Source organism: Atractosteus spatula, chromosome 3 (genome assembly GCF_055471065.1).
Source record: "Atractosteus spatula isolate fAtrSpa1 chromosome 3, fAtrSpa1.hap1, whole genome shotgun sequence".
Lineage (NCBI taxonomy): Eukaryota > Metazoa > Chordata > Actinopteri > Semionotiformes > Lepisosteidae > Atractosteus > Atractosteus spatula.
This window is the reverse complement of record NC_142708.1, coordinates 49,468,977-49,495,536: the sequence shown is the minus strand read 5'-3', so window position 1 is coordinate 49,495,536 and position 26,560 is coordinate 49,468,977. Positions and strand designations below refer to the sequence as shown.

Genomic DNA, 26,560 nt, shown 5'->3' with positions numbered 1-26,560 from the left:
GATCATCCTCAAAAATATTGATACAAAATTTATTACAGGTGGAATCTATTGACTGTTGACCCCATTGTTTCAGGGATAACCAAAAAAAAAGAAGCCGCTATTTCTTGGAAATAAAAGCAGCACAAACACTACTTTCAATAGCACAAACTAACACAAATGGAGCACTAAAAATGTGGTGGGTTTCATCATATGTGCTGTTTATAGGAGTGCAAACTTCACAGAACTATTATTCATCCACAAAAAGAGCAATTAGGAGGAGCCTTTTAAAGACAGCTTTGGAACAGCTTGTCAGATATTCAAGCAATGTTCATCCACATGATAAAATGTGGCATTTAAAGGAAGTTTTAGAAAGCCAAAGTGACACATTCATGTTAAACACTGCATGGGGGCTGATAGCATCATTTGTTGAATTGCAAATTGAAAACTGTCAATATCCTCATTGTTCTTAACATTGACAGTAGAATGAGATTTTGCAATAACAAAAAATGTAACCAGTATTTAATATAATGTTCTCTATGAAGAAGGATACTAAATACAAAACTGAATGTTATGACTCACAGGAGATTAATGTAGCCTTGAGCAAGTTGATATGAGATGATGCTGCTTCACGCCCATAAATTGGCATTTTTATTCCTGTCTATATTAAACTTACAGCACTATAATATTTGACACTAAACAACAACAATGAGACAGACAAATGAAGGCAGAATAATGCAGCTATCCTGCTACTTAACAAGCACCCAAAGAGTTTTAAAATGGATTAAATATAATTCTTACCTGAGATTTAAAAATGTTAACAGGAAATGGCCAAACAAATTATATCATTCCAGGTTAATTGCATCAAACATAATGAGCTTTTTTTCCATGTGAAGCAAGGATCTCTTTAATGTTTTTTTGTGCGGAAATTGTTTTTAAAAATACATTCTAAATTTGTCAGTGTCTTATTAAACAGAATACTATTTCACATTAGCAATATTTGATTATAACTTTTTATTGATAGATTCCATTTGTTTTCAGCTGAACTGCAATTATTTCATGTAAGACAAATATTCTCCTGATCAATAAGAATATCCAATTTTTAAAATGATTCATTAAATACACCCTAAAGCCTTTAATCTTTCACTTGGATTAAGTCTATCCTATTCAGTACCCTATTCACATCTGTTACTGCCGTGTCTACAAAAAAGAAAATGTTTTGCCTTTAAAAACACAGACATGATTTTGAAAATACAACAATTCAAGGGTTGTACAAGACCAATTTAAAAATGGCATGAAGGCCATGATATTGCTTTTGATCTGATATCTACTGTTAAGATCGCACAATTACTCATTCATTCGGTTTTCTACTCAGAATTGCTCATAAAAATGAGGATGTGAAGGAATTTCCATCCCAGGTGTATTTTATGTTTCATTTGTGGAGACCAAATATTTTTGATTACTTAAGACAGAGCAAAGTCAGCATTACAGGTTAACGTGTTATAAAAATCTAATCAAGGATCTCTCCTTCCTCCACATTTAATTTTCCCTGCACTGTTTCCAAGAAGTCCTGTCCCAGAAACTGTACAGTCTCAAATACATTCCTCATCCTAATGTGCAGGGCTTGGTTTAATGCAGTTCAAAATAGTTCACCATATCCACTTTTTTAAGGTTAAACTGGCTAGAATTTTTCCAAACCCAATCCTAAGTGTGATAAGGGCAAGCAGGCCCCTGCTTCTCTCTTTCACATGTGCTGGTATTATTCAAATTGGTCTGATTTCTCCACCTTGAAAAAATTAAGTTTTCTCCCCATGACCCAACTGCAAAAGTTTATTCCGCCTGGCACCCCTTCTTAAACTCCTTTAAGAGCTTGCAGTTTGACCCAGACGTTCATAAGACCTAGAAGACTGTGGCTTCCCTCTTTTGAACTTTCACTCCTGTTTTTCTTTTCCCTTTGGCTTCTCTTTCCTTCTCTTTCTTCGCCATTATTTCTATTTTCATATTAATGTTGGATTTATACAGTTTGTTTAGGTAAAATGAAATTCGTGCTCACATTTGTTCGTTATTGCGCGTGGTTCTACGTAATGAAATCTTGTCTTCTCTGAAAATCCAATTAACAAACTGAACGTAAAGAAGTCCTGTCGAGAACGGAAATAAAAGGGTTCTCTGAAAAAAAGACAAAGAGCATTCCATGTGGTAAGTGACGGATGGAGAGTGTGTTATTTTCAGCAGTGGTACAGTTTTGTGTACATAGCCGTTTTGCAGCTAAGAAGCAAACATTCCAAACACAGCCAGGAAAATACATGAAAATAATGGAGGCAAATGTAACATAAGAAAGGTGAAAACCAAGAAGAGGCCATTGCCCCATTTCATCCGTTTGGTGATTCGGAATGAATTGACCCAACGATCTCAACCATCCCTTAACCCAAGCCATAAAGAAGTGCCTCTTATTTTCAAGTCTTAGCAGTTTCGTAGTTTTCACTTGCGCAGCCCCGTACATGTTTCACCATTGATTCTGATTGAGTCTTCGGGGTGGACTTTGTTAATGCCTTTAGTGATTCTGGTCTCCAGGTCTCCTTGTTGGCCTCTCCATTTACAACAAAAAAGTTTAATTACTTTTAATGTGTCAGTGTAGGACAATCCTTTAAACCACAGAACATTTCTGGTTAATTTCTCTGGATTTTTCAGAGCAGCGATATCTTTTTTTGTAATGTGACCAAAACTGAACAGAATTCGAAATGAATTGTAACTGGTGCATTTTACAATTTTATCATAACACACCTTGATTTAAACAAGACGTTTTTATTATGACACATTATAATACAGTAATTACATTCTTGTTTAACTTTTATTGCTTCCCCACATTGTCTAGAAGGTCTAGAAGATATAAACGGATGCAATATAAAAGCAAAGATTTTTTTCCCAAGTAATGTCTGCAAGTTTGATGTTTCCAAGTTTGTATTTATAGTTTAAGTTGTTGTTGTTACCTGCACGAAAAAAACATGTATAATATCATAAACCAGAGATTTTCCCAGTCTTCAATGTCATCTGAATCTTTTTGAATTTAATTTGCCACTTGCAGTGTTTGTTAATCCTCCTATTTTGTTATCGTCTGCCAGCTTGACTAGTGTATTAACTATACAGGAATGATGGGTATTGATATAAATTAGGTTTATTAATTTAATTAGACCACCTCAATCTTTGCATTCATCCCTTATCTGTACCATCTGTTTTCTATTAACCAACTCTCCATGCAAACACAGACATTTCTCCCAATGCCTTCCACCTGCAATTTGAAAATTAATCTTTTATGAGGAATTTTATTGAAACCTTCAAAAAATCTAAATACACCATATCATAAGCATATTTTTTCATACTTCCACAGCCTTTACCATAAAGCAGTGCCTCATGTGGTTTTATACTGTAAGTAGTTAGTGGTGTAGAAGTTTCCATGTACAGTATGTCCTGTGGTGTGTGCTATTAAATACACCACATCATATGATCTTTGTTTATCTGTTACTGTTTTTGCTTGTTGAGGGAACTCTAGTCATCCCATCAATACTCCATGTTCAAATGTATTTAGCTAACTGCTGAAGATATTTGGAGAGTTCACAATATAAAAACCTTGAAAGGAAATAGGATTCAGTCTTTTATAAGGTGAAGATAAGTACTGCACTTTAACAATGCTTTAAACTTGTAAGTATATTCAGCAAGTGCACAGCTGAAAGCCGTTTGAACCACAAGGAAGCTCACATGATGGGGAAATTAGAAAAGGATGTCAAACCCACTGTTAGCAGCAAAAGTTCCCTTTACTGCGTTTTAATTTTAAATTCTTGTATACTGAGATCAAGTGACTACTTTGTTTGTTCTTTCAGACTTGAAAATTACTCTGGTGGACCACATGTAGACAGCTTAGCCGGGGGGATTGTGGGAAGGATTTGCAAACCCACTGTCAGCAGAAAGTGACTCCAAAGTGTGAGAGAATTGACTTTTTATTTTTAAATTGCAACATAATTTAACAGGAGGTCTAAGTTGTAGCTAATCAAACACAACTGGACCTGGTCCTGGACTCACCTCCAGCACAAATGACGTAGCTAGTTTTAGCCCCCCTTCAAAGTGTCGTACTGTATAGCCTGGAGTCTTAGCCAGATTTAATGCAGAATAAGCAAGGCGAGACCATCTGAGCCATGAGTCAGTAAGCCAAAAACCAAAATAAAATCACTTATAGCAAATCTGCTTTTTACTCTCTCACTACTGTATCTGCTCGGTTGGAAAATATTATGCAGCAACGGTCAGGAAAGATTATGGGTAGATTTACTCTCTACCTCCCACATTTCAACACACCCTGCAGCTATGATAGATCTGCATATCATTCTGTGGCTTTTGATGTTTATGGAGACATGTTAGCACCCTTCTTTCCATGAGATATGAAAAGTTAAATGCAATGTCCAGTAAACTGTAGTACAATGAAGAGTAGAAACAGAAAATTCTGTAAACGACAAAAACCTGGTTCTGAATTTCTAAATCTGCTACACGTCTCTGGGTTTCATGGGTAAAGAAACAGGCAGTACTACATAATTATGTTATCTATCCTAGAGGAATGAAGGAAAAGCTGAAAAGCAGGGGGCCAAAAACAGATTCCTTTATGACACCACAAACATTATGGCTCTGAGCAAACCACTGCACTGCCAATGAGACAGCCTGAAAGCACAAAAACAAAAAAGAATTTATTCAGGGGGACACTGATTTTTAGTCTAGAAGGCCTAACAGCCAATGCAGTCAGAACCTGCTTTTGTACACAGGTTTCAACAACTAAAGGGAGTGTCACTGTCAGCTTTAAACATTGATTTTATTCATGAGTAAGAGTCACAAATAATTTTGAACTATTTTCTTATACTCATTCAAATGAGGCAATCAGAATTCCGTTGCAATGCTTAATCCTCATTTTCTTGCTCTGAAGTTTTAACTCATGTTAAATCATGGAAGTTTTACAAATTGTCTACAATTTTTTTTAAGGAAAACGGTAATAAAACTATCCAGTGGTAATTCTCAGAGAGCTTGCAAACCAGTGGTACCTACTGTATAAATCTTCAGCAAGACTTCATGTTAAAGTCTCAGAATGTTTTGGAGGCTGTATTTCCTCGGAAATGAATGAAGAGTATTCTAAATCCACATGCACAGATAACATAATGTAGCAATAAAAATCAATAAAAGGAGAGAATTCACCCATCAGACTAAGTATTTAAATATAACACTTTTATGGTGTCTATGGTGAGACAAGTTATAGAACAAGGACCTTGTTGGTTCATTATTTAAGATTATTTAAGAATTTAAATTCTGTACCCATGTAAACACATTTGAAATACACACCCACATTCAAGACAAACAATGTTGATCAATTTTATTCCACATAGAAATAAGTGAAAGAAATGAATCAACCAATATAGAAAAATCTCAAGCACACTTTCTCTTCTCCCAGGTGGTTTCCGAAGATAATAGCGAAACAGATTAAATATGCCATATTCACTGTCCAGGCTGCCCTAAAAAGCTTTAAAGACACCAAATCCCATAAAAGCAAATGCTGTAGGGGTTTAGAAAGGTTCATCACAGCCTTGCACAACAGACTGAAAAAAACATTACAGGCCTCTCAAGAGAATTACAAGAAGGTTCTGAAAGTAACTAGTTACTGAAGCTATAACATCTAGAGGGACATTAAATGAAGATGGATTTTTTAAAAATATCCTTCCCTTCTGAAACCAGCTTCAAGAGATGGTAAGCATGGCTAAAAAAGGTAGAAAACATGGTGGTTCATAAGGATTGGGCAAAGCTGTGGTGATTCTACAAAAGGAATTATGAGGTTGTTAAACAGAACCTACAGGTGAGGTTTCATGCCATAATGTTTCTGTAAACAATTTCAAAGGTTGGTGTATTACATGCTTTCTAAATGTGTAGTGCAATAAGTAAATGTATATGATATTATACATACTGTATTGCACTGTGTTTATGTGTTGTGCAGGCTACCTGCCTGGCTGTATAAACTGTGAATAATCTGGTGTAGAACTAGCAGACCGAATGAAAAGATTTAATTGAAACTTGTAAATATGCTAAATGAAAAATTGTAGCAATTTATATAGACTGTATATATACATTTGGTGGATGCCACAATTTTGGATGGCAGTGAAGGAATAGGGATTTCCCCAACATGGCAGGGACTCCAGTTAAGAATGCTGGGTTTGTCTCTGAACTGTTAGAAGCTTTGCAGCTACTGACTGAAGTAGCTGTGGTAAAGTGTAAATCACATAATAAAGAAATGTTTCCAGTAACTCGAGGGAACAACTTTGCAGATGTAGCTGTCAGGTGCGCAGTCCTGGTAGAACAGGAGTCTGAGACCCCTGTGAAACCTCTGTTGGTGAAAAGGGGACAGCTACAGGATATTCAGGCTGAGGCCTCTAAAGCAGAGAAAAGGACATGGTTAGAAAAGAGTGTGGTGCTGCCAGCACACTGGACACCCTGCATGCCCTCACAGCCTAATGCCCTTTGTAGCTCGACAAATGCACTCTGTCGGACACCTGGGTGTGAGTCAAATGGTGTGCCGGTTACCCATACCTGGGTGGGGACCGTGTTTGAAGCAGTAGCCACTTATGTGGTATCTCAATGTGATGCTTATCAAAGGAACTCAACTACAGTTCAGGTGCAGGTGCTACAGCTCAAAAGGACTGCTCCTGAGAAACCTTTCATGCAGTAGCAAATGTTTACAATTTACAATTGTAAAGGGAAACCTTGGCTCTTATAATCTGTTTTCCCAGTGGGTTGCTGTCACTGCCTCTGTGTCTACCAAACACTTGATGATGGAGATAAGCCCTCGGTGGGCACTGCCCTACCGCTTGTATTATGATCAAGGGGCAGGCTGTGGCTGGATTATTCGGGGTGAGATGGACTAAGATCACCCTCAGTCTGCTGGAACAGTGGAATGAAGGAACAGAACTCTAAAAGATCGACTAGACATCAGACTGAAGGAGCGCCATGGGATGCGGGCTGGATCAAACAGAACTGTGTAATAGAGCCTGTTTGATATCATCACAGGCCAATCAACGAAACTTCCTGGTTGGATGAATTTGGCTAATGGATTGTTGAATTTGCTAATTCTCTATTGTAGTATTGTAGGTTGTTAATTGAAGTGGTGCACGGGGCTGGTGAACACGTGCTGGACACTTGGAGACCTCCAGTAGAGGGAAGACACGACCTGATACCTGGCAAGTGGGTGTGGTGAGGAAGATATACCCTGCCAGATGTTGCAACCCTGCTGGGAAGGACCATATCAAGTGCAACTGACTACCGACTCTGCCATCTGAGTGACAGGATGAGATCGCTGGATCTACGCATTGCGCCGACACCGAACCACTGCACCAGAGACTGAGTGAACATTAATTATTATATTGTCACTGTTTCTGTGTTTGTTGAGCTTCCTGAGGGGGGGCGACAGTGTACCTGTTAAGTGTAAGGAGCTTTACTTTGATAAAATGGGGATATGGAATCAATACTTTATCAGTCAGCCACAAATAATAATCAGAGCTCATGTTGGGATTGTATTGCTATAAAAGATGCTCATGGGAGTAATCCCCTTTGATAGAGGTGATTATTTAGGTTTATTGGCATGGGTAAATAGCCCTGCTTTTTGTCTGAGTGTAACTCAGAAGTATTAGAATGGAAATAACTGTATGCTCCTCGCTATAATCACAGTTTTAGGCCATTCTCTATTAGGGTGATAGACAGCTGTTTAGGTGACCCAGCTGTTGACCAATCTTGTAAAAAAAAACCCTAAGAAAAATGCTGGGCTCCAGCCCACAGGGATTTACCTGTGCTGTAAGAACTAATGCATGAATAAGGAGACTGGATTCTGGTGAAAGACTTGAGGAAAAAGAAATGGTGTTCACTCAGGTGGAGGGGGCCGTGCCAGGTGCCTTGGATTCATGCTTCCCACTGTAAAAAGGTCACAAACGAACTGAGCAAAGCGCAGGAGTGATGTCTCCACAGGGATAGATGGGGATCACCTGCTTGGGACTGATGTGCACAGCCTTTTTCCTTTTTATGTGGAAGCCTGTCACCACCCAGAAAGAGGAAGAATCTAAACGCGAAGCCTCTTTGTATACAAACTGGCTGAATGAAACTGATAATGAGGGGGATATGAGTAATTTGTGGTATAAATTTATAAATCATACTGTAAAGTTAAAGAAATGTAATGCATCTTGTTATGTATGTGCTTTAATGCCTCATTCTACAGCCTCACCCATTTCTCTCCTGGTTAGAATCACTGTTTGGGCCAGGGGGAATGTTTTTCTTTAAGTTACTAACACCGATTATAGGGGCTGTGATACTTGTCTTCCTGTTTTTGTGTTGCTGTACGAAATATATTATTCCAATGCTTTGAAATATGGTAATGAATATGTTTGCGCATCAGTATGTTCTGATAAGAACGCAAGAATCCGAAGTATGGGAGCCTCCTGGGAGTCCATATGAAGAATCTAACCTTTAATCATTTTCAAGAATAAAAAGGAGGGAATTGAAGTGGAAATCTAATAAGTAAATTGATTCTTAAAAATGTAGAGAGCTTTGAAAAAAATATATTGGTGCTTTTAGATAATATATTTCAAGGATGTAACTGCTGTGCTACAGTACGTGCAGAATTTTAGAAAACAGTTCGTCAACAAAGTACTGTACACTGTTTAGGTTAGTTTAGAAGACAATGTACCAAAACAATATATGCTGTCTAGGTCATTAGAATTAGCTGAAAGTAACCGATAAGCTTTGAATAACAAATCTAGTTTTTCTTCTCTCGCTCTATGATGTAATCTGTTTTCTCTTAGAGAAAGGGGAAGTTTTAGAAGGGACCAAGTGCTGAACTTTTTTACAGCGCAACGTCTTATAAAAACACTGTACTGCTTGTAACAAATTGAGTCTCTGGTTGCACTTTGCGAAGTGGCAGCAGGGCTCCCAATATTGCAATATTGAAATAAAGACCTTACTCAGGTGAGAACTCTCTCTTGTGGCTTCCTTGATAGTTATATTTCCATGACAATGTATAGTGCAATAAGTGCACTATGTAAAATATCATAGGCTATAACAATGGTTTGTAAGAAAACAGGTAACCCTTCTTTCTATGGGCCTCCCAGTCCACCCATCCCAACCTTATCCTAGAGATGGAGTAAATGTTATGCCAACTCTGAGCCTACCACATAGAACAGGACACCATGAAAGACCACACCCTAGATGAGACACCAGTACACATACATCAGCTTTAATAGCGGGGCTGGGCAGTTCATTCCCACAGCTATGTGCATAAAGAAGTGCCATCTGTTCTCAGTTTTAAATGTTTCCGTTTGTTTCATGTCGTTTCAGGTTTCTCTGTTGATGCCCTTGAGGATCAACCCTTGAATGAGGTTTCCAAATTGTCTTCTTTGCAATAGACTTAAAGCTTCTGTTCTTCTCTAGCCCATGAGTTTATGATATTTCTTTGAACTTTAGACTATACCTGATTGCTCTTATACCTGATTCCAGAGTAGCAGCATTGTTCTAATATTGTGCTGATTAAAATTGAACACGATATTCTAAATGAGGTCTAATTAATGCTTTTTATTATTTTAATGTGGCATCCTTTTATTTAAATAATATGTGTTAAACTATACATCCTAACATTCTATTTCTCTTTACTGTTTATCCCCATGGTCTAGAAGATGAAAATGATGTATCAACATGAACACCTAAGTCTTTCTCACAAATAACTTCTTCAGCCTCTGTGTTTCTCAGTTTATATTTGAATGCAGCACTCTACATTTGTCCATTTTAAATCCTATCTTCCAGGTTGCCCATTCTTGAACTGTAACCGATGTCTTTTTGATTTTTCTAATGTGTTTGTGTAATGTGTTTGCTAATGTTGGCAATTTAGTTCTATTTTTCAAGTAGAATATATTCAAATCATCTTGTCATCCATTCTCTCCTGACTGCACATTTTTCTATTCCACTCCATTCCGTTCCATTATTCCTAAAATTATTGCTTATTCTGTTTCTCTACCTGTACAGTTTCAAATCAGGCTTCAAAGCTAGAGTAACCATATGGCTTTGTGTTCAAGAATTCAATTTGTATTCGTAATAAAAATATTCGATAAATGTTTACATTGCTTTCCATACACAATACTTTCATTCTATACACATCCAATATAGGGTCCCAGCAAGCAACAGGAGAAAGGCAGGATACACCCTAGACATGACACCAGTGCATCACAGGACACACTCACACCAGGGTCAATTCTCCCACAAGCCATTTAAACAACCAGTACCTTAAGAAAACTAACACAAACACAGGGAGAACATACAAACTCCATGCAGATAGCACCCCAGGGCCAGATTTGAACCCATTACTCTAGCACTGCAAGGCAGCAATGCTAAACACGGCACCACTGGTCTGCTTAAACACACCCATCTCTTTATATGAAATTAGTTTTTTGATGTAATACTTCAGAACAAGGCAGTCTGAACCGAAGATATAGCAAATTACACTGAGTCTAAAACTCTCTTTCCCATCATGGGTATCTGACATGTTAAATTTTGTGTGCCTCATCATTGTACAGTAGATAAGCAATAGTTAATACTACTAAGTAGTAACTAGTTATAGCAATTGCACAACATTTCATTATATGTGAAATACAGTCATTAAAGCCTCAGTTTCTATTCTGTTCAAAACAACTTAACATCATGATTCATGATAATCTGCATGTGTGCAGTAAGAAACATGACGAATAATGTCTACATTATTAAAACAACTCCAGATTTGATATTTCTTCTTGGTGGTTAAGCATCAGTATATTGTACTTTACAATTTTTACATATATTTGAGTTTAGTTTTTAACTTGGACATTCTTCACGGGCTGCAATCACTGTTATGACATGAAATTAGGTTTTTCCTCTTTTTTAATAAACAGATACATTGGATATTAGAAAAATAGGGATCTTTACTGATGGACAAGATTTAGAAAATAAGTTATACTTTATTATTTGCTGTGCTGTACACAAACAAAGAGAACAGATACTGTGAATGTTGTTTTCCATACTTAAGAAAACATATAACCAAATATCTAGATAGAAAAACAAAAGAAACAGATAGAATGATTTTGTGCTGTAAGCCTGTATGAAAGGTAATTCTGTATCTTACATAATAACAGCTCAGCCTTAATAGGATTACTCAGCTTCTGTTAATGTCTTATGATCTTTCAGTGTTTCAAATTAAGGCTTGCAACAGGAAAAAATCCTTGCTAACAGTAGCATTAGACTTCTGAGCACTCAAAATCCAATGTGAAATTTTTCACAGTCATACTTCCAGCCTCTTTTAAGAATGAAGGCAAAACACACCAAGCCAGGGACAGAAAGACCTGTTCCTCACTCTGTCATGAGTCGTGTGCTTTCTGATTTAGTCACTGACTTCTGCTAAACATTTTATTTAGCTTGTATCTTGGATCAGACAATGGTTAGGCAAATTATTCAGTCAGGACTACAGTCAAAAAAGTGTTACCGCTGAGAAGAGGCACTTATCATTGAAGATGATCCTAGGAATATAGCAAAAGAGCTTTAGGGGCGAGGACAGTGTACCAAAGGAAGCAGGGGTTTGACAGATTATTGTAAATGCTAAAACTAAAAAAAAAAAACTATTCTCAGCAGATGGCCTCTTAAAGTAAAACACATCCATGTGAGATGTCCATCCATGCATCCTTTTTCTAACTGTTTTCATCAATTCAGGGTCGCGGGGGAGCTGGAACCTATTCCTGCGAGCACCAGGTGAAAAGCAAGTTGACAGGACTCCTGGTCATCAGTGGGGAATTATGTGTAATTTAGAGAAGTGTATTATTTAATTCCTGATTCCTGATTATACTAGCTGAAAACAAGGTGAGTGCTGAATGGAACATTAGTAAGGGAAGCCATTTGATAAGATGATTTGTATTTGTATTTATAAAATGTTTTATGTGGTCAGTGTCGTAGTGCAGCCCATATCCTTGGGAGTCCCCATTTTCTCACTCATCTCACTAAGAGATATTTGGAACCCCCCTTTTTTATTAGGCATCACCCGGAGAGCATGAACAAGAGCAAAGAAGTGAAGGGAGGAATGCAAAGTGAACACGTAGGCGACTGGTAGAAATGTGATATTGATACGACATTTATACATACTGTATTTAGGAGGAAGTGGAGGAGATCCCCTAAAATATTATTTAAAACTGCATTCTCTAGGAATAATAACACCCAAACCTGGGGAGTACTGAAAGGTTTATTTAGTGTTTTACTCACAGTAAATTTGCTTCAACCCGCTTGGCTGAGGGCTAACCTCCTGGCCATAGGACAAGGAGGCTGAGACCCTCATGCGGAGTGAACAGCAGCAGCAAAGGTGGAGATGGGGTGGAGGAGGGATGGAAAAGATGGGTGCAAGGGAGAGGAGGGGATCACACATACTGTATAACTGTATTTAGAGTTTTTTTTGTGTGATGAAGTGACGGCAGGAATGATTACAAATTACTGACTGCTGAGCTTGACTGAACCTGGCCGTTGTCACCCTTCCTGAGCTTTAGTTATAAACTCCATTTAAATCCAGGACGTATCCTGAACTTTGTTTACAAGTGGAGTGGATCGTGTGGGAGAGGGACCTCAACAGCATTTCAGGACGAAGGGGTGTAGAGGATTTTTCACAGCTGTAAAAGAACATGGTGCAGCTGCTGGTGGTGGTGCACTCCTGCTTACAAAACATACGTTATTAGGTATACAGTAGGTCGTAATTATTCCTTTGATAACTACTGCAACGTCTGGCTCTTGAGTAATTCAGGTCTTTTGTGTGAGACCTCACTCACTGGGTTAACCTCACTTCATGTTTTTTTTTAAAGGGTCCAAAAGGAAAACAATCATTAGTAGCAAAGAAGTATAAGAATATATTTTTCATAAGTATGTAACTTCATCCAACAAATACAGACAAAAAAGTGCAATTCACTAAATTCAACTCAATGAACAACATGGAATTTTGGAGCGGTATTGGTACCAAAGTGTATTTCAATAAGGGTTATTTCATTAACTTTGCTTAGGCGAACAAAAAGCCACATTCAGCTCATAAACACTCCTTGCAAAGCTCCTTACTACAGCATTTATGGCTCATATCCAATGAAGCAATTGTTTGAAAAAAAGGATTTGGAGTCACGGTATTTATTTTAGCCATGTTCAAAGAATGGACAAAATCTACAATAGTTTTCTTCACAGGTCAGATTCCACAATCATTACAATTGGTTTATTGTGACTTGGAAGCACTACAAAACACAATTACTTCACAGGTAAAAGTGCATTTTAAAAGAGGACCTTAAATTCATAGTGGATATAAAAAATATTTTTGTTTAAGCAAGACCTTATCAGTCAATCAGAAAAAGAAAACTTTAAAATCCAGTCATTTTAATCAAAATGCCTGTGCTGGTAAAAGGAGGAGAAAATATTATAAGAATAATTAACAATTATGAATCAATGCATGTTTGTCATTTTTTACAACTTCCTTTCTAACAAAGCATATGCCCGTTAATGTTTCTACACCTTGAGGCACAAACATTCTGACATAGAAGGCTTCTCAGGGTTAGAGGATTATTTCACAAGATGAAATAATCATGCAGCTGTTAAGAATACTCTTTTATTATTAATAATCTTGAATATGGAAAGAAGCTACACATATTTAGATTATTATGTATTGCTGGAAGCAGAAAGCATGCGGTTGGATTAAGGGTTACACGAATTATCGGTTCTACAGAGAATGTTCCCAAACATGAATTTACGTAGATAATTTAAAAAGAGGACAGAATTTATGTCTGGTACATTTGTTTTGCACTGTTCCTTATACAGTATTATTTATTGTAATGTATCTCTCATTACAATGGCCTAAAAAGGAACTCAAATCTCTCCTTTCAGGTGCTTTTGTCTCTCTCGAATGATTCCCATGCATACACCACAGACTTTCACAACAGCCTATGGCACGTTTTATACCAAGTGAAGTAGGGCAACTGATTGGTAATGTAAAGACGTAATGAAGGATTTTCTGGAGATAGAAAGTCATTGCCTTTTACATCATTTAGAAGATGAGTCGTTTAAGCATGTCCCGTGTACAACTGTCTGGAAGGTTAGACCCAGCATGGCTGGGCTCTAGCTGTTTTCCATTAAACACCGGCAATGGTTGGTCCACCTTTCCACCAGACAGATTATACTCACAATGTCTGTCAAAAAAATGTGTCATTGCCCACACAGTCAAACAAAGATCATTCATACAAAACAAATTAGTACTCTCTCTTTTCAACAAGAATGGGATTTTATAGCAGCTTTGCCTAAAAGACAGATGATCCACTTGATAGACTGTCTGTAGCAGATAATCAGAAAAATAATAAGACTTTGGCACCTATAGCAACCTTCTAATAGAAACTGTTAGCCGAACATAAAACTCTGCATCTACAGTATATTACACAAATGCATTCTCACTGCAGCCAAATGTGATAAGCAAAATGCATATACAGTATATATACATTTGCAGGAATGCATTTGAACCTAGCAGTGCTCAGGAGAAAAAAAAACACAGGTACCATAACACGATTTTACAAGCATTATTGAATTTCTATACTACACCAATATTATACCATTATTTCTAGAAATACTTCCCAAGACCACTGCATAGGGAATGAACTGTTCTGTAAAAGCCTCGAAGCAGTACATGTAAAAGAGCTCGTAAATTAATTATGTTTTGTTCCACTTATCAATGTTGTATAACTCAGAAGGCATAATGAATGGCACCTCAGGGAAGACCAGCAGTACAGACATTATATGGTATATTATGATACATATGCCATCTTTGCAACATGTAATGTTTAAGTGTCCAAAAATCCTGAATGTGTCACTAAAAGCTGCAGAAAAATTAAAAGAATTGATATACTGTAGATACGAAAACCTTGCTGTAAAAAATAAAACTTAACTAATGAAAGCAGATTCACTCAATTAGTGTTTCTTGATAAATCTCACCTGTTCCTCTCAGTGTTTTTATTTAAATACTGTATGGTACGTCTCTTATCAAAAATTTTCACCCAAAATATGTTTAATTTAGCCATTGGTTTCAAGACGCTAACAAGTAGTTCTGTAGGGAAAACAAAAGAAGGTCATGGAAATTGAATGGGCTGGAGCCATTACTGGTATGTAAAAAAACAGGAAGGAACATTGATATAAATAATTAAAGCCGTCACAGAAGAAGCTGATAGACTTCCATCTTTCCTAACTCCATTTCTTTCAGAAAAAAAGGCAGAGAGAATGTTTATCTTGTTTGGTGGCCTACTTTTATACTATTAAAAATGTGTTATTTATAACTCCATTTCTGATGTTATACAAACTCATTTTACTATCTGTAATGTCTGCTTCATAGCAGTTGCTTGTGACACTGGCATTCTCCTGAAAAATAAGACACTATTTCAATCGACTGCCCGAGCGATAATAGATATATTCAGAAAGTGTGTGCATACATACAGTACGTATATTTACTCTATTAGCTAATAATCCAATAGCAAATGTATTTTTACATAATCATATTGAAAATATACTTATTTACATTAAAACCCCCCTTCACAATCCATGCATTTGTTAGATGTCAGCACTGTTTAAGTCAAAACTCATACCTGACATAAATCATGCAGTATTCTAAGCCCACTGTTAACTCTCCACTAAGCAGATGGAAGATGCTTCTAGCAATCAGAGAGATCCTATGATCCTATGATATGATGTGACAAGTTTGTTTCAGAATTGTTTTATTGACCCCAAATGAGAACAGGACATATCTGAATTTGGTGTCCAGTGAAAGACAGAAAACTTTAAGATAATGACACCCCCCTACAATCAGATCATTCAATTATTACAAAAATTGCAAACATAAAATGACACCTTCACTATATGGGTGTGACCATAAAACCTTACAAAGAAAATAAAAGACACCACACACAATAAAGCAACACCACACACAATAAAAGAAATGACTTTTCTTTAACCTACAGTTGTCTTCAGTTTGATATTAGATTTGCATGTCTATTGGAAGGTTAATGCCTGTTATCAGCTGTGAATTGCAGATATGCCGAGTTAAACTGCTCTTGAAATTGCTTTATCACATCTTTTTGTGCGCCCATCAAAATCATACTGTTATCACAAAACTCTCCTTTAGAAACGTTTTAGAACAATTAATCCACTCTAATGGTACATAATTTGATAGATAAGACTATAATTGAAGTGCAGAATTAATCTTGTTTGATTTAATGAATTTGTATGTAAACAGAAGTTAAATGAGTGTGTAAATAAAATATATCCTTTGTTCATTCAATTTTGGATTTTAAAACATTGTAAATACCTTATGAACAGTTATAATTTTAAGTTTTTGTGATAGCGAAAGAACATGTTAACGTTTTAATCTTAATCTTTACATCTATCTTTAGTATATTTATAGTTCAGGTATTCTGTAGTTTCATTGTGTTAAGCTCTTACAATATAAAAATAAAACATGACGCACTGCACATGACAGTTACGTAACATTAACTACATGTTTAATGTCCGCATTCATTCGTGTTTTTGTCTTGTTTCATCGCGGTGATTTTTTGAACATTTTTCCACAGCCAGTCTCAATAAAGGTATCGGAAGACTAGTACAGTAGCGCTAGTTATTAATAGCTACAAGCATGATGATTTCAGGCTATTATAAATTAATAACACGGACTCTGTAACAACGATCAGGAAACACCCATCAACAACCGAAACGGGCATCCCCTGTCAATCAAAGTCTTCAGCACCACGGAAAGTGGAGAGCTCCCTCAGTCCTCACCGCTCAAACAAGATGTTAACCGGTCACACAGTGCGTTCAGGTAATACAATGCCCTGGCTTTTTCAGTTTTTAGGTGCTTTACGTTGGACATTTTATTAATTACATATACATACCGTAGGCAAAATACATTTTTATCCGCAATCCTCTCGATGATAAAAAGAGACATGTTATACTCCTAAAAAAGGCTTCAGCTTTTAGTTGTCAGAGATTTGAGATGGTAGCAATAGAATTCAGAGGTTTCGAAAAGAGCAAGAAATACGCATGAAGGCTCCAAACAGACCTCCAAATACCCTGCTCATAATAATCGCTTGCGCTTAAAGGTGTATATACAACAATTTAGTTTGCTTTGAACCCTAATCATAGGTTAGAATACAAGATAAGATACGGGTATTAAGTACAGTGCTTTATTAAAAATATACTAATTTTATACAAACAATAAAAATGAAGGACTAAAATGTGAGTAAAAAGTAATGCAAGCTTTTCAGGCGACAGCGACTTTATCCAACATCATAATAAATCCTCCACAGAACTGTGATAGACCGCCATGCGTCACAGACTACAACTCATATCTAAGCTTTCTAATTGTCCCTTTTAACACAAAAGTACAGAATCACAAATCGATTACTATTGTGATTGCTATTACTATCACTATCGTAGTATTGATTTGGATACGGCATTTTAAGGTATACACCAAAATTACTTTGTAATTAATTGTTTTAATCAGGAAGTAGGCAACTAATTGAAATCATTCTTCCACAGCTGTAGATCGATAGCCGGATTGTTCGAAAACAATGCAAAAAAATCCCTGAACAGTCTTCATACAGACAGTACACGTTATCGGAACAAGAAATGTGTAAATCAGTCTTTCAGCTCCTCCTATCAAACACATTTCTATATTATTCTAGAGTCCAGCACTCTGGCGGTTTAATGATTTCAAAGTGACAGTCTGCTGAAAGGATTAAAACTTCTTAAAAGTTTTAGACACCGCTCCAGGTCGAACGCAGAAGGACGTTGTTTCTACTACTTGATCTGTGAGCTCCACGTGTCTACCGTTCGCATAGTGGAAAAGTTGGATCAACCAATAAGCAGTTCAGCACTTACCCCATCCTCCACAAAGAACCTTGTTGATATCTTTTTTCACGTTCCGTCCGGTCTCGACGGGTGGAAAAGCTGCTTTAAACACAGAGGTGTCATTTGTAGGCTCCATAAAGAAAATATACCTGGTGTCTTTCTTCAGCGTGAGACAGTATTCTCCTACATTCCAGATGACGGAAATAATGGAATCTTTATCCAGACCTCCGGCTTTCACTGCCCAGACCTGATGGACCCTCACCTTCAGCAGGTACGGCTCCAAGCCTGACGTCCTGTTGGATAACAACTCTTCCGTTGCGTCGCCGTTTTCTTCCATTTCTTGCCCCTTGGTTTCGTTGCCTTTCGCCCTCGCTCGTTCCCGAAGCAAACGCTCTTTCTCCTCGCGATTGATGTCTTTCTCCAGTCCCTCTTCCTGTACTTTCCCTTCCACGACCACTCCTGAGCGGTGTGCCAGCTCCTGCACCGAGTCCACAGCGGGAGTGGGAGAGAAATAGCAAGCGAGGCTGCTTGAGGGAACACCATGCAGAGAGAAAGCGAACATTACAAAAATCCCGCAAAGAAAAGGAATTGTGAATGGGCCGTGCAGTGCAGCAGGATGGGTTCGCATTGTGAATGTGCGAATGAAAAGTGCAAGTGAGGGGGGCTGGATGAGGTGAAAGCTGGTGAAAATTAAAAATGCAGGTTTTCCGAAGAGGGCAGTCTGCGCTCAATGGTTAAAACAAGTGTGCTGCCGCTCAAGCCGCAGTTGCTGCCGCCGGAGACCAGGGAGGCGGAGTTGCTGAATGGAAAAGTCTTTTAAAGCCATGTGTGTGAGGATTCCCTCTTCTCTACGATTTATTATACATTCGTTTGCGTGTCTCCGGACCTATCTGGCGATAGTCAGCGACAGCAAGATTATAGACTTTGAGATGCACGCGTTTTAATCTAAATGTGTCTCTAAGTTTTTCGACAGTATTAAAAACGGTACGATATATTCAACTTTAATTTAAAGCACACCGAAATTAATACGCTTCAGATCCAGCGGGACCACTAAGAAGTTTAACGCCAGTGTTAATTTACTCTGGGGGCTTTTAGCCGTGTACTTTCAGAATTCGTCATCCATCCAGACTGAGCTTTATAGCAGGTGTTAATGGGGTTTAATAGGCAGTGATTTTGCTCTTTGTTTAAAGAGCAAGCCCTTCAATACAAAATGACTGCCATTAGTATAAATCATGGGAAGGCAATAAACATACAGTATCAGTTGAAGTAAAACTCAAATCCCCGAAGAATCTGTTGTTTTAATGCAACAATGCGACTACAGAAATATGCTTTTCCTAATAAAAAGCATGTTGTTAATTTGAACAATGTGGAATAGTGTGGAATAGTGTCAAGATAAGTTATTGTCAAGGTTCAATGGGCTAACAGTTTTCCGTTACTGAAGGTCTGTACAAAATAAATATACGCTTTTGTTGTGTTTTAATCCTTCTCGGTAAAAAAACATATATATATATAATACATATGATAAATATACATTTTTAAAAAAATTCTTTCATCTTAAATATTGCCATTCAATAAAGAATATCAACTTCCACACTTGTAAACCACTCATTAGCTGCTCCAAAAGTTACACTAAAAGAAAGAAAACTAATTTAGAAATATTTCTTTAATAATAACAATTTTCCTCAGTATTTACATTTATACTAACAACAAACTTCAAGTACATCTTAAAAATGTTTATTAACAAGGGGAGGCCATTTTACCTTTCTGTCTTATTTGGGTTTTAGTAGATATTTGATCGAATGGTCTCAACCAAGCTGGGAATTTATATAGAAGACGGGCCGTTGATACAGTCACATAGTCGTATAAGTGACAGTGCCTTGCTTGTCCTAAGACTTATTGCTGCCAAAGGCGTTTCCACTGAGTATTGATTCAGGGGGTGAATACTTAAAAGTTCTTTCACCCCCCAAAATGTATGGTTTTAACATTCAAGTTTTTAATTAAAAATATTCTGTTTCAAAAGTGTGGATACAATCGAATTACATAGAAATTGAACAAAATGGGATATACTGTAACTGGAAGGGGGTGGATACTAGATAAGGGACTATTTGAAACTCACTTGAATCTACTGTATATCGCTTTCCCATGCCACGTGACCCAATTTGTCATGTTTTCTTTCATACAATGGCTCAAAATCTAGAGTTGCAAAAGGTATACCGTCCAGATACTATATACACTGTTGAAAAAACATGCTAATTAATAATTGCTTACACTTATATAGTGCTTTTCTGGACACTCCACTCAAAGCATTTTACAGGTAATGGGGATCCCCTCCACCACCACCAATATGCAGCATCCACCTGGATGATGCGACGGCAGCCGTAGTGCGCCAGAATGCTCACCACACATCAGCTATCAGTGGGGAGGAGAGCAGAGTAATGCAGCCAATTCATAGATAGGGATTATTAGGAGGCCATGACTGGTAAAGGCCAATGGGAATTTTGGCCAGGATGCCACTCTTTTCGAGAAACACCCTGGGATTTTTGATGATCACAGAGAGTAAGGACCTCGGTTTTATGTCTCATCCAAAGGACGGCGCCTGTTTACAGTATAGTGTCCCCGTCACCATACTGAGGCATTAGGACCCACATAGACCGCAGGATGAGCACCCCCTGCTGGCCTCACTAACACCTCTTCCAGCAGCAACCTTCGTTTTTCCAGGGGGTCTCTCATCCAGGTACTGACCAGGCTCACTTCAGTGGGTTGCCAGTTGTGAGTTGCAGAGTGATATGGCTGCTGTTTGTTTCTTTGTTTTCACTGAGTCAGAATGATTCTCAAGCAAAACATTAATTCCCAAATAGAACGTTTACAAATACTGTAGCTCATTTGATTAATAAAAGCTGGTTGATCCAATGGTATCGATCCTGTCATTTCTGAAAAGACGTGACAGAATTGTCTTCAACAGTACCACTACTGCAGGTAACTTGTTCCACACTTCTGTCAAGAAGTGCATCCTAGAAAACTGAAAGCCTGGTTTAAAGTAGGAACCACCTTCCTCTTCTTAGTTTCAGTAATAAAAATGATGACATTAAGTTCATTGATAATCTCTGGGAATATTTCCTTGGTGATCCTACAGCTGGGGACTCTTTGAGTCGGTGGCAGTGAAACTAGTAAGGGTGAGTAATGGCAGGGGGTCCTCTGGGAACAAGTCCCATGTTCAGTGGGGGAGGAAGATCTCTATGGCTGTTCTCTCACTAAGGTTCTCAGTCACCCAACTGTGGAACAAGGTGCCGCTTGTAGAGCTTGTATCCCAGCTGAACTGGGATGCTTGTATGCAATTGACTCCTTAGCACAAGAATCCCAGTACTACGCATGGTTCTGAAGGTGGAAACCAACTTGCGGCTGCTGCCCTGGCTCCTCTTTAGAAATTAAGCCCACACAACAGCTCCCCATGAGGAAAGTATTTTCAATGATGCCCCAGTGCAATGTGCTACTGTATATCTATTCCTGGCCACAATAACAAATGCATGCTCCCTGAGATGGGTAATCATCACCACTGACCTATTGCACCAGGGTACCAACTAGTTGGTGGATTCAAAGGTGGTAATGTTGCAGCTGACCCAGATAGCCCATTTTCTGGTGTGCTGTCTTTAACCCTAAAAATAGAAGGTTGTAAAATATGGGGAAAGCCAGCCTGACAATCTTCTGCAGGTCTGCTCGTGTGGTGTTCTTCACTGTCTTCACTGCCTTCAGGGAGAACTCCTGGTCTTCCTTCTCCAGCATGTCTTCTTAGGTCACTCCAGCTTACTCCGCTTCCTTTCTTATCTGTCTAAAGCTCAGACCCTTCTTACAATCCTCCTAGAAGCCATGGGTGATGGGAGAAGGAATAGACATTCGGATATTCTTCTCTTGTCTGATGTTGAATTTCTAAGTCGTATGCCTTCAGTATCTCCAGCCAACTCTCCAGCTGCCCTGCTGAATGCCTGAAATTCATGAATTGTTGCATGGTCAGAATATGGTCAAAGCAGTGAATGAAATGTGATCCACAGAGGTACAGATGGATGTTGACACTACCTCAACCAGCAGCCCCCATAATGTATATTTCTAGCATAATCATTAGCAAACAGTTCCTCAATGCATCACAGATAGGATAGGACAGCTTCCAGTTATCAGCATATTCAGGCACCTTTGGGATATTAAAGATTTCCTCAAATAAAGAAAAATATATTAAAAAACAAATCCAGATATGTAAAGAAAGAGCATGGTGTATTCTGATTTTTTGAGTTCCTGAATTTCAGCATTATACAGCTTGCTTGTAGATTGTGCCCAAAATGTGCAGGCTTTATATTGTTCCAGAAGGGGATGAAAATTTAAATGGTGGGAAAAAAATCCAGGTTTGTTTAACATATTTAATATCAGAAAACTACTTTGGATTTTCCACTGTCCATTACAGGTGACAGCAGTAAAAAGATTGGGAGTGTGAATTTCTTCACTCGTGTAATAAATACCTTTACTGCTAAATACACTCTGACATTCTTTCTGATACAAAACTAGACATTAATAGAATTGTTTGGACTCAGCCACTTCCAGCTAACCACATTTTACTCTGCATTTGTATTGTTCTGAGAAACACAAGAATGTGATCTGCTTGTGATAGCTCATTCATGACAGCTGTGGTCACTGTATTTGAAAACTTCTGAGCAAAAGAATAAAAAAAACTCTTTCAGTCGCTTTGATTCTCATCTGTGTGTGCAATTGATATTCTGATCAAGTGCAAAACGCAATATCATAGAGACAACAAAAAAGTCCTCCTCAAATTATTATGACAGCATTTCCCTTTGGCAATCATAGAACTGAAAATAATGTTACTCTATCTAACAATACAATTTACTGCATGATAAATAAGACGGTAAATTGCATTGTTTAATTTTTGGTGTGTTTTTGTCTGTGCATTAAGTTTTAATGTTTTATAGAACAGAAAAGAGGTTTATTTGTAAATTAGTCTAGTTTTAATCCAGTGTTTTATAACAGATGGAATTGAAGTGAGCCACAACCTACAAATATATTTATCTTCTCTTGTAATATAATGTAATATGCGTGGCAGATCTTTAATTAACATGATCATGTGTCTATACATGTTCAGCTACTCTGAGTGAACTGAAATATTATTTAAATTAAAATGAGTGAAATAAACAGACGCAAACAGCATTGGATAATGTGCTGCAAATGGCACCGATAGGAAAATGTGTTTTCTGTGTGATAAGTGTACTTTCTATTTAGTATTTGGCAAATAAGGTTAAATTTCTATGTTAAGGGTAAGATGATATGGCATATCATATTATTCTTGTCATAGAAAACATAAGTGGGAACATTTTAATAAAATCTAACGCTGTGTTCTAAATTTAGTCTTCAGAATTCTGTCAATATATTTTAAGTTGATAATTAATAGTTAAGTAAAAATAAACAGTTACAGAATAGCTGTACAATATAATAGAAACCGGCTGTGTAAGGATGATGTTCAGGTAACAACAGACAGATTCTGGAGGATGATATCATTGTACAATAATTTATCCTTTTGCTAACACGCCAATGTCACTTACATGTTGAGATTTTAATAACGTCAAACTAGTTTGCCAAATCTCAAAGCAGTAGGATGCAACATGTTCTCTGACAGTGAGCAGAAAAGTCATTAAATGGAACAGTGTGAAAGGAAGACAAGTGTTTAAGAATAACTGAAGTGGACATAGGTTTGTAGGTTAGATTCATTAAATTGGTTTAATCGGGGTATGAGTGCCAACCCCACTAGAGAGTAAAGACCTCTATATACAGTGGCTATGAAGTTTAAATTCAAGACAGGTCACCGCTTAAGAGTATGAGAAGACTGTGATTTGATTATCATTTTTAATTATCAGTCAGCTGTAATGTAAACAACTTTTCAAGCCCCCTCATGACTAGACCATAATGTACGGTATAAGTGTTTCTGAGTGAACCTTTCATTTTTCTTTCACCATGTGGGAAGTGTTGATGAAGCAATCAGAAACTTTTCATAGCAGTTTTCTTCATCATGTCTTCAGTCCTGTTTTTGTAAGGTGTGCTGTTTTGCATGGTAAATTGAACTGCTGAATTGAGCTGCTGACATTTACAATCGGGAGAAGCAGTTAGAAGAACACAACCTTGGCCATTTTTTTTCATGAAAAAATTAGATGTAAAGAAATTAGTGTGATAAGTAAAGTCTTATCTGAAGCTTTAAGAGCAATTAAAAAAAAACATTCAAATTTATAATATAAAGCATGGACACATACTGTACAATTCAACTTAAGGACCGAACAGCCTATTAACTAATATGATTGTTAGAAAACATAATTGAGATTAGTCTACTGTTGAGAACAAAGACATCTCTTTTTATTGTAAAGTACACATACCATCTATGTTCTTCTAAATGTACTTACATTCATCTACAGATAGAACAATGCTCAGGGCAGAGTCTTAACATTGCTATAGGGGCACTCAGTTCTTAACTAGTATGATAAAGTAATTGAGAAACATACAAATTATACCGTAGGTTTGCACTTTGTGTAATACTGAAGTATAACTATTATAAGAGCAGCAAATAATATATAATACTATGGATACTGAGGTGTGATGGGTCATGAATTTCATACTAAAATGGAACTGATTAAACAAACTGCGAGGTATTTGCACAAGTGAATCTCCACACGGACCGAAAAACACGGAAATGCAAGTTCCCTGTAAGCCTTGATAGATTCAGTATTTCACAAAATATGAGATGAATGTGCACAGTGAGGGATTCTGTGAACAGGTCCTCATTGTTAGGAATTAATAGTGAGGACCCTATGCAGAAAACCAGGGCAATCTCCAGAGGCGTAGTCGATATCACAATCCGAGGTCCAGAAGCCGAAGGTAAACAAGCCGGTGCAAAAGTACAAAACAGGAAGCAGAGAGTCGAAACCAGAACAAGAACCAAAGTACCAAAACCAAAACCAGGAGACGTAGTTGGAAAACAAACCGGGGTCAGGAAGCCAAAAACCAAGTAGTAAGTAATCGCAAGAATCGAGGTAGCTCTAGCCAGGAAAAACCCTAATACTGAGCATTGAGTGTGAAGCAGCATTAGATAGGCTGGGGTAAATGGGATAATTGGGAACCGAGCTGGAGTGCAAGGTGGAATGACGAGTCCTCCGGAGGCATGGCGTAACACTCATACTCTGAAATATGAGAGGGGTTTTGTGTTTGTTATTGCTCTTTGCCTTTTCTCTGTTGTTTATATTGAATACATAAGGGTTAATAAGATGTAATCCCCTTGGCAAACGCTCCTAATAAAATTTGCAGTTTGGACAAGCTACCAAGCTGTCATTGGCCAGCGTGTGTTCAATCTGATTAATCCCAGATCAGACTCATTTGGTTAAAGTCCAAGCACATCTTTCATACACAATCATTTTGCTGTCCTGGTTCTGTTAACAGTATTATCAATGCAACTAATGAAACTGAGTGCCCTAGTAGAGTACACAGAACTACAGGATGTTGGAGAAAGTGTACAGCACAAATTCAGTACATTGTTCTGGGGACTTCTTTTAGCTTTCAGAGTCTTAAATGAAATGGATAATTTTTTGAGGACTGAGGTGTGCATGCAAAGAGGCTCACATGGTGCCTTAAGATGCGATGAAATGTACAAGCACAAATCTATTTCAAAGCAAATAAAGTACATCTCTGAGTTTTTCTTTAACCTCTGCATCATACTTCAAGCCACTCAGTTAATGTGAAGTGTCACAGTTTCACTTCTTTCTTGTACAGGAAAACAGCCATTAAAGTATGAAATGGAATAAATACATTTTTACAAGGCCATAATCCGCAATGTCATATTGTCGAGCACTGGTACAGAACATTGCTCATGGCACAGTCAAACCATTATTGTATGGGTAAATGAATCAATTAACACTACACGTTGTGGCTTTTGGGTATATTATAGCAGATGCAGTATTAGTCTTTACAAGTGCAAAAAGTAGCTCTTTCCAAACAAGAGAGCAATAAAATAACTATATAAAATGTTCTGGATTATTTTATGTAAAACATATTTTAATATGTTATTAAAACTAAGAATAACACTTTTTGGGAAGCAATTGGATAACTGCTTATAGTTTTTAAAATGTAATTCAAGATTAATTCTGAACTTCAATTTACCCACTAATCCCAAGGTTATTTAAAATCTCTGTAACTGATCGTAGGTGTCCATTTGGTAAAGATGAGAAAACTACACATAGCAAACAAAGAAAACTCCACAAGTACCAAGTTTGTTTGTGGTTAGGAGATGGGTAAAATCTTTAAGTTAATCCAGGCTATAGTGTCGCCCCTGGCCTCTTTAGTTCTTAGTTCTCAGTTACCAGTTTATATTTCCCATCCTCTCATCACAAGGGAGATAAATAAAAAGTCAAACGTCTACCACACTTTGAATGTCTACTGTAGGTGATGAAGAGTTTCTATAAATTTTAAGTTATGTCTTGTTAGAAGGGGACAGAAATGATTAAAGACAAAATCCTGGTAAAATATTTTGAACTAAAAAACAATCCTGCTGTATCTCATCAGAGGATTTTACTTTTCCCCT

General features: G+C 37.4%; 1 protein-coding gene across 3 annotated transcripts in view; it reads right to left on the bottom strand.

Moving 5' to 3' along the window:
- nrg1 (neuregulin 1) overlaps positions 1-18,700 on the bottom strand; it is a 246,375-nt gene extending 227,675 nt beyond the window's left edge. Inside the window, exon 1 of one of the 3 annotated variants that reach the window (XM_088911737.1) lies at positions 17,977-18,700. In XM_088911737.1, the coding sequence (XP_088767863.1) occupies positions 17,977-18,574 (598 nt within the window). In that variant the 5' untranslated portion in view covers positions 18,575-18,700. The remainder of the gene's footprint in view (positions 1-17,976) is intronic. The other 2 variants (XM_088911738.1, XM_088911736.1) reach the window with 2 other exon arrangements.
- Between the last annotated feature and the right edge of the window lie 7,860 nt (positions 18,701-26,560).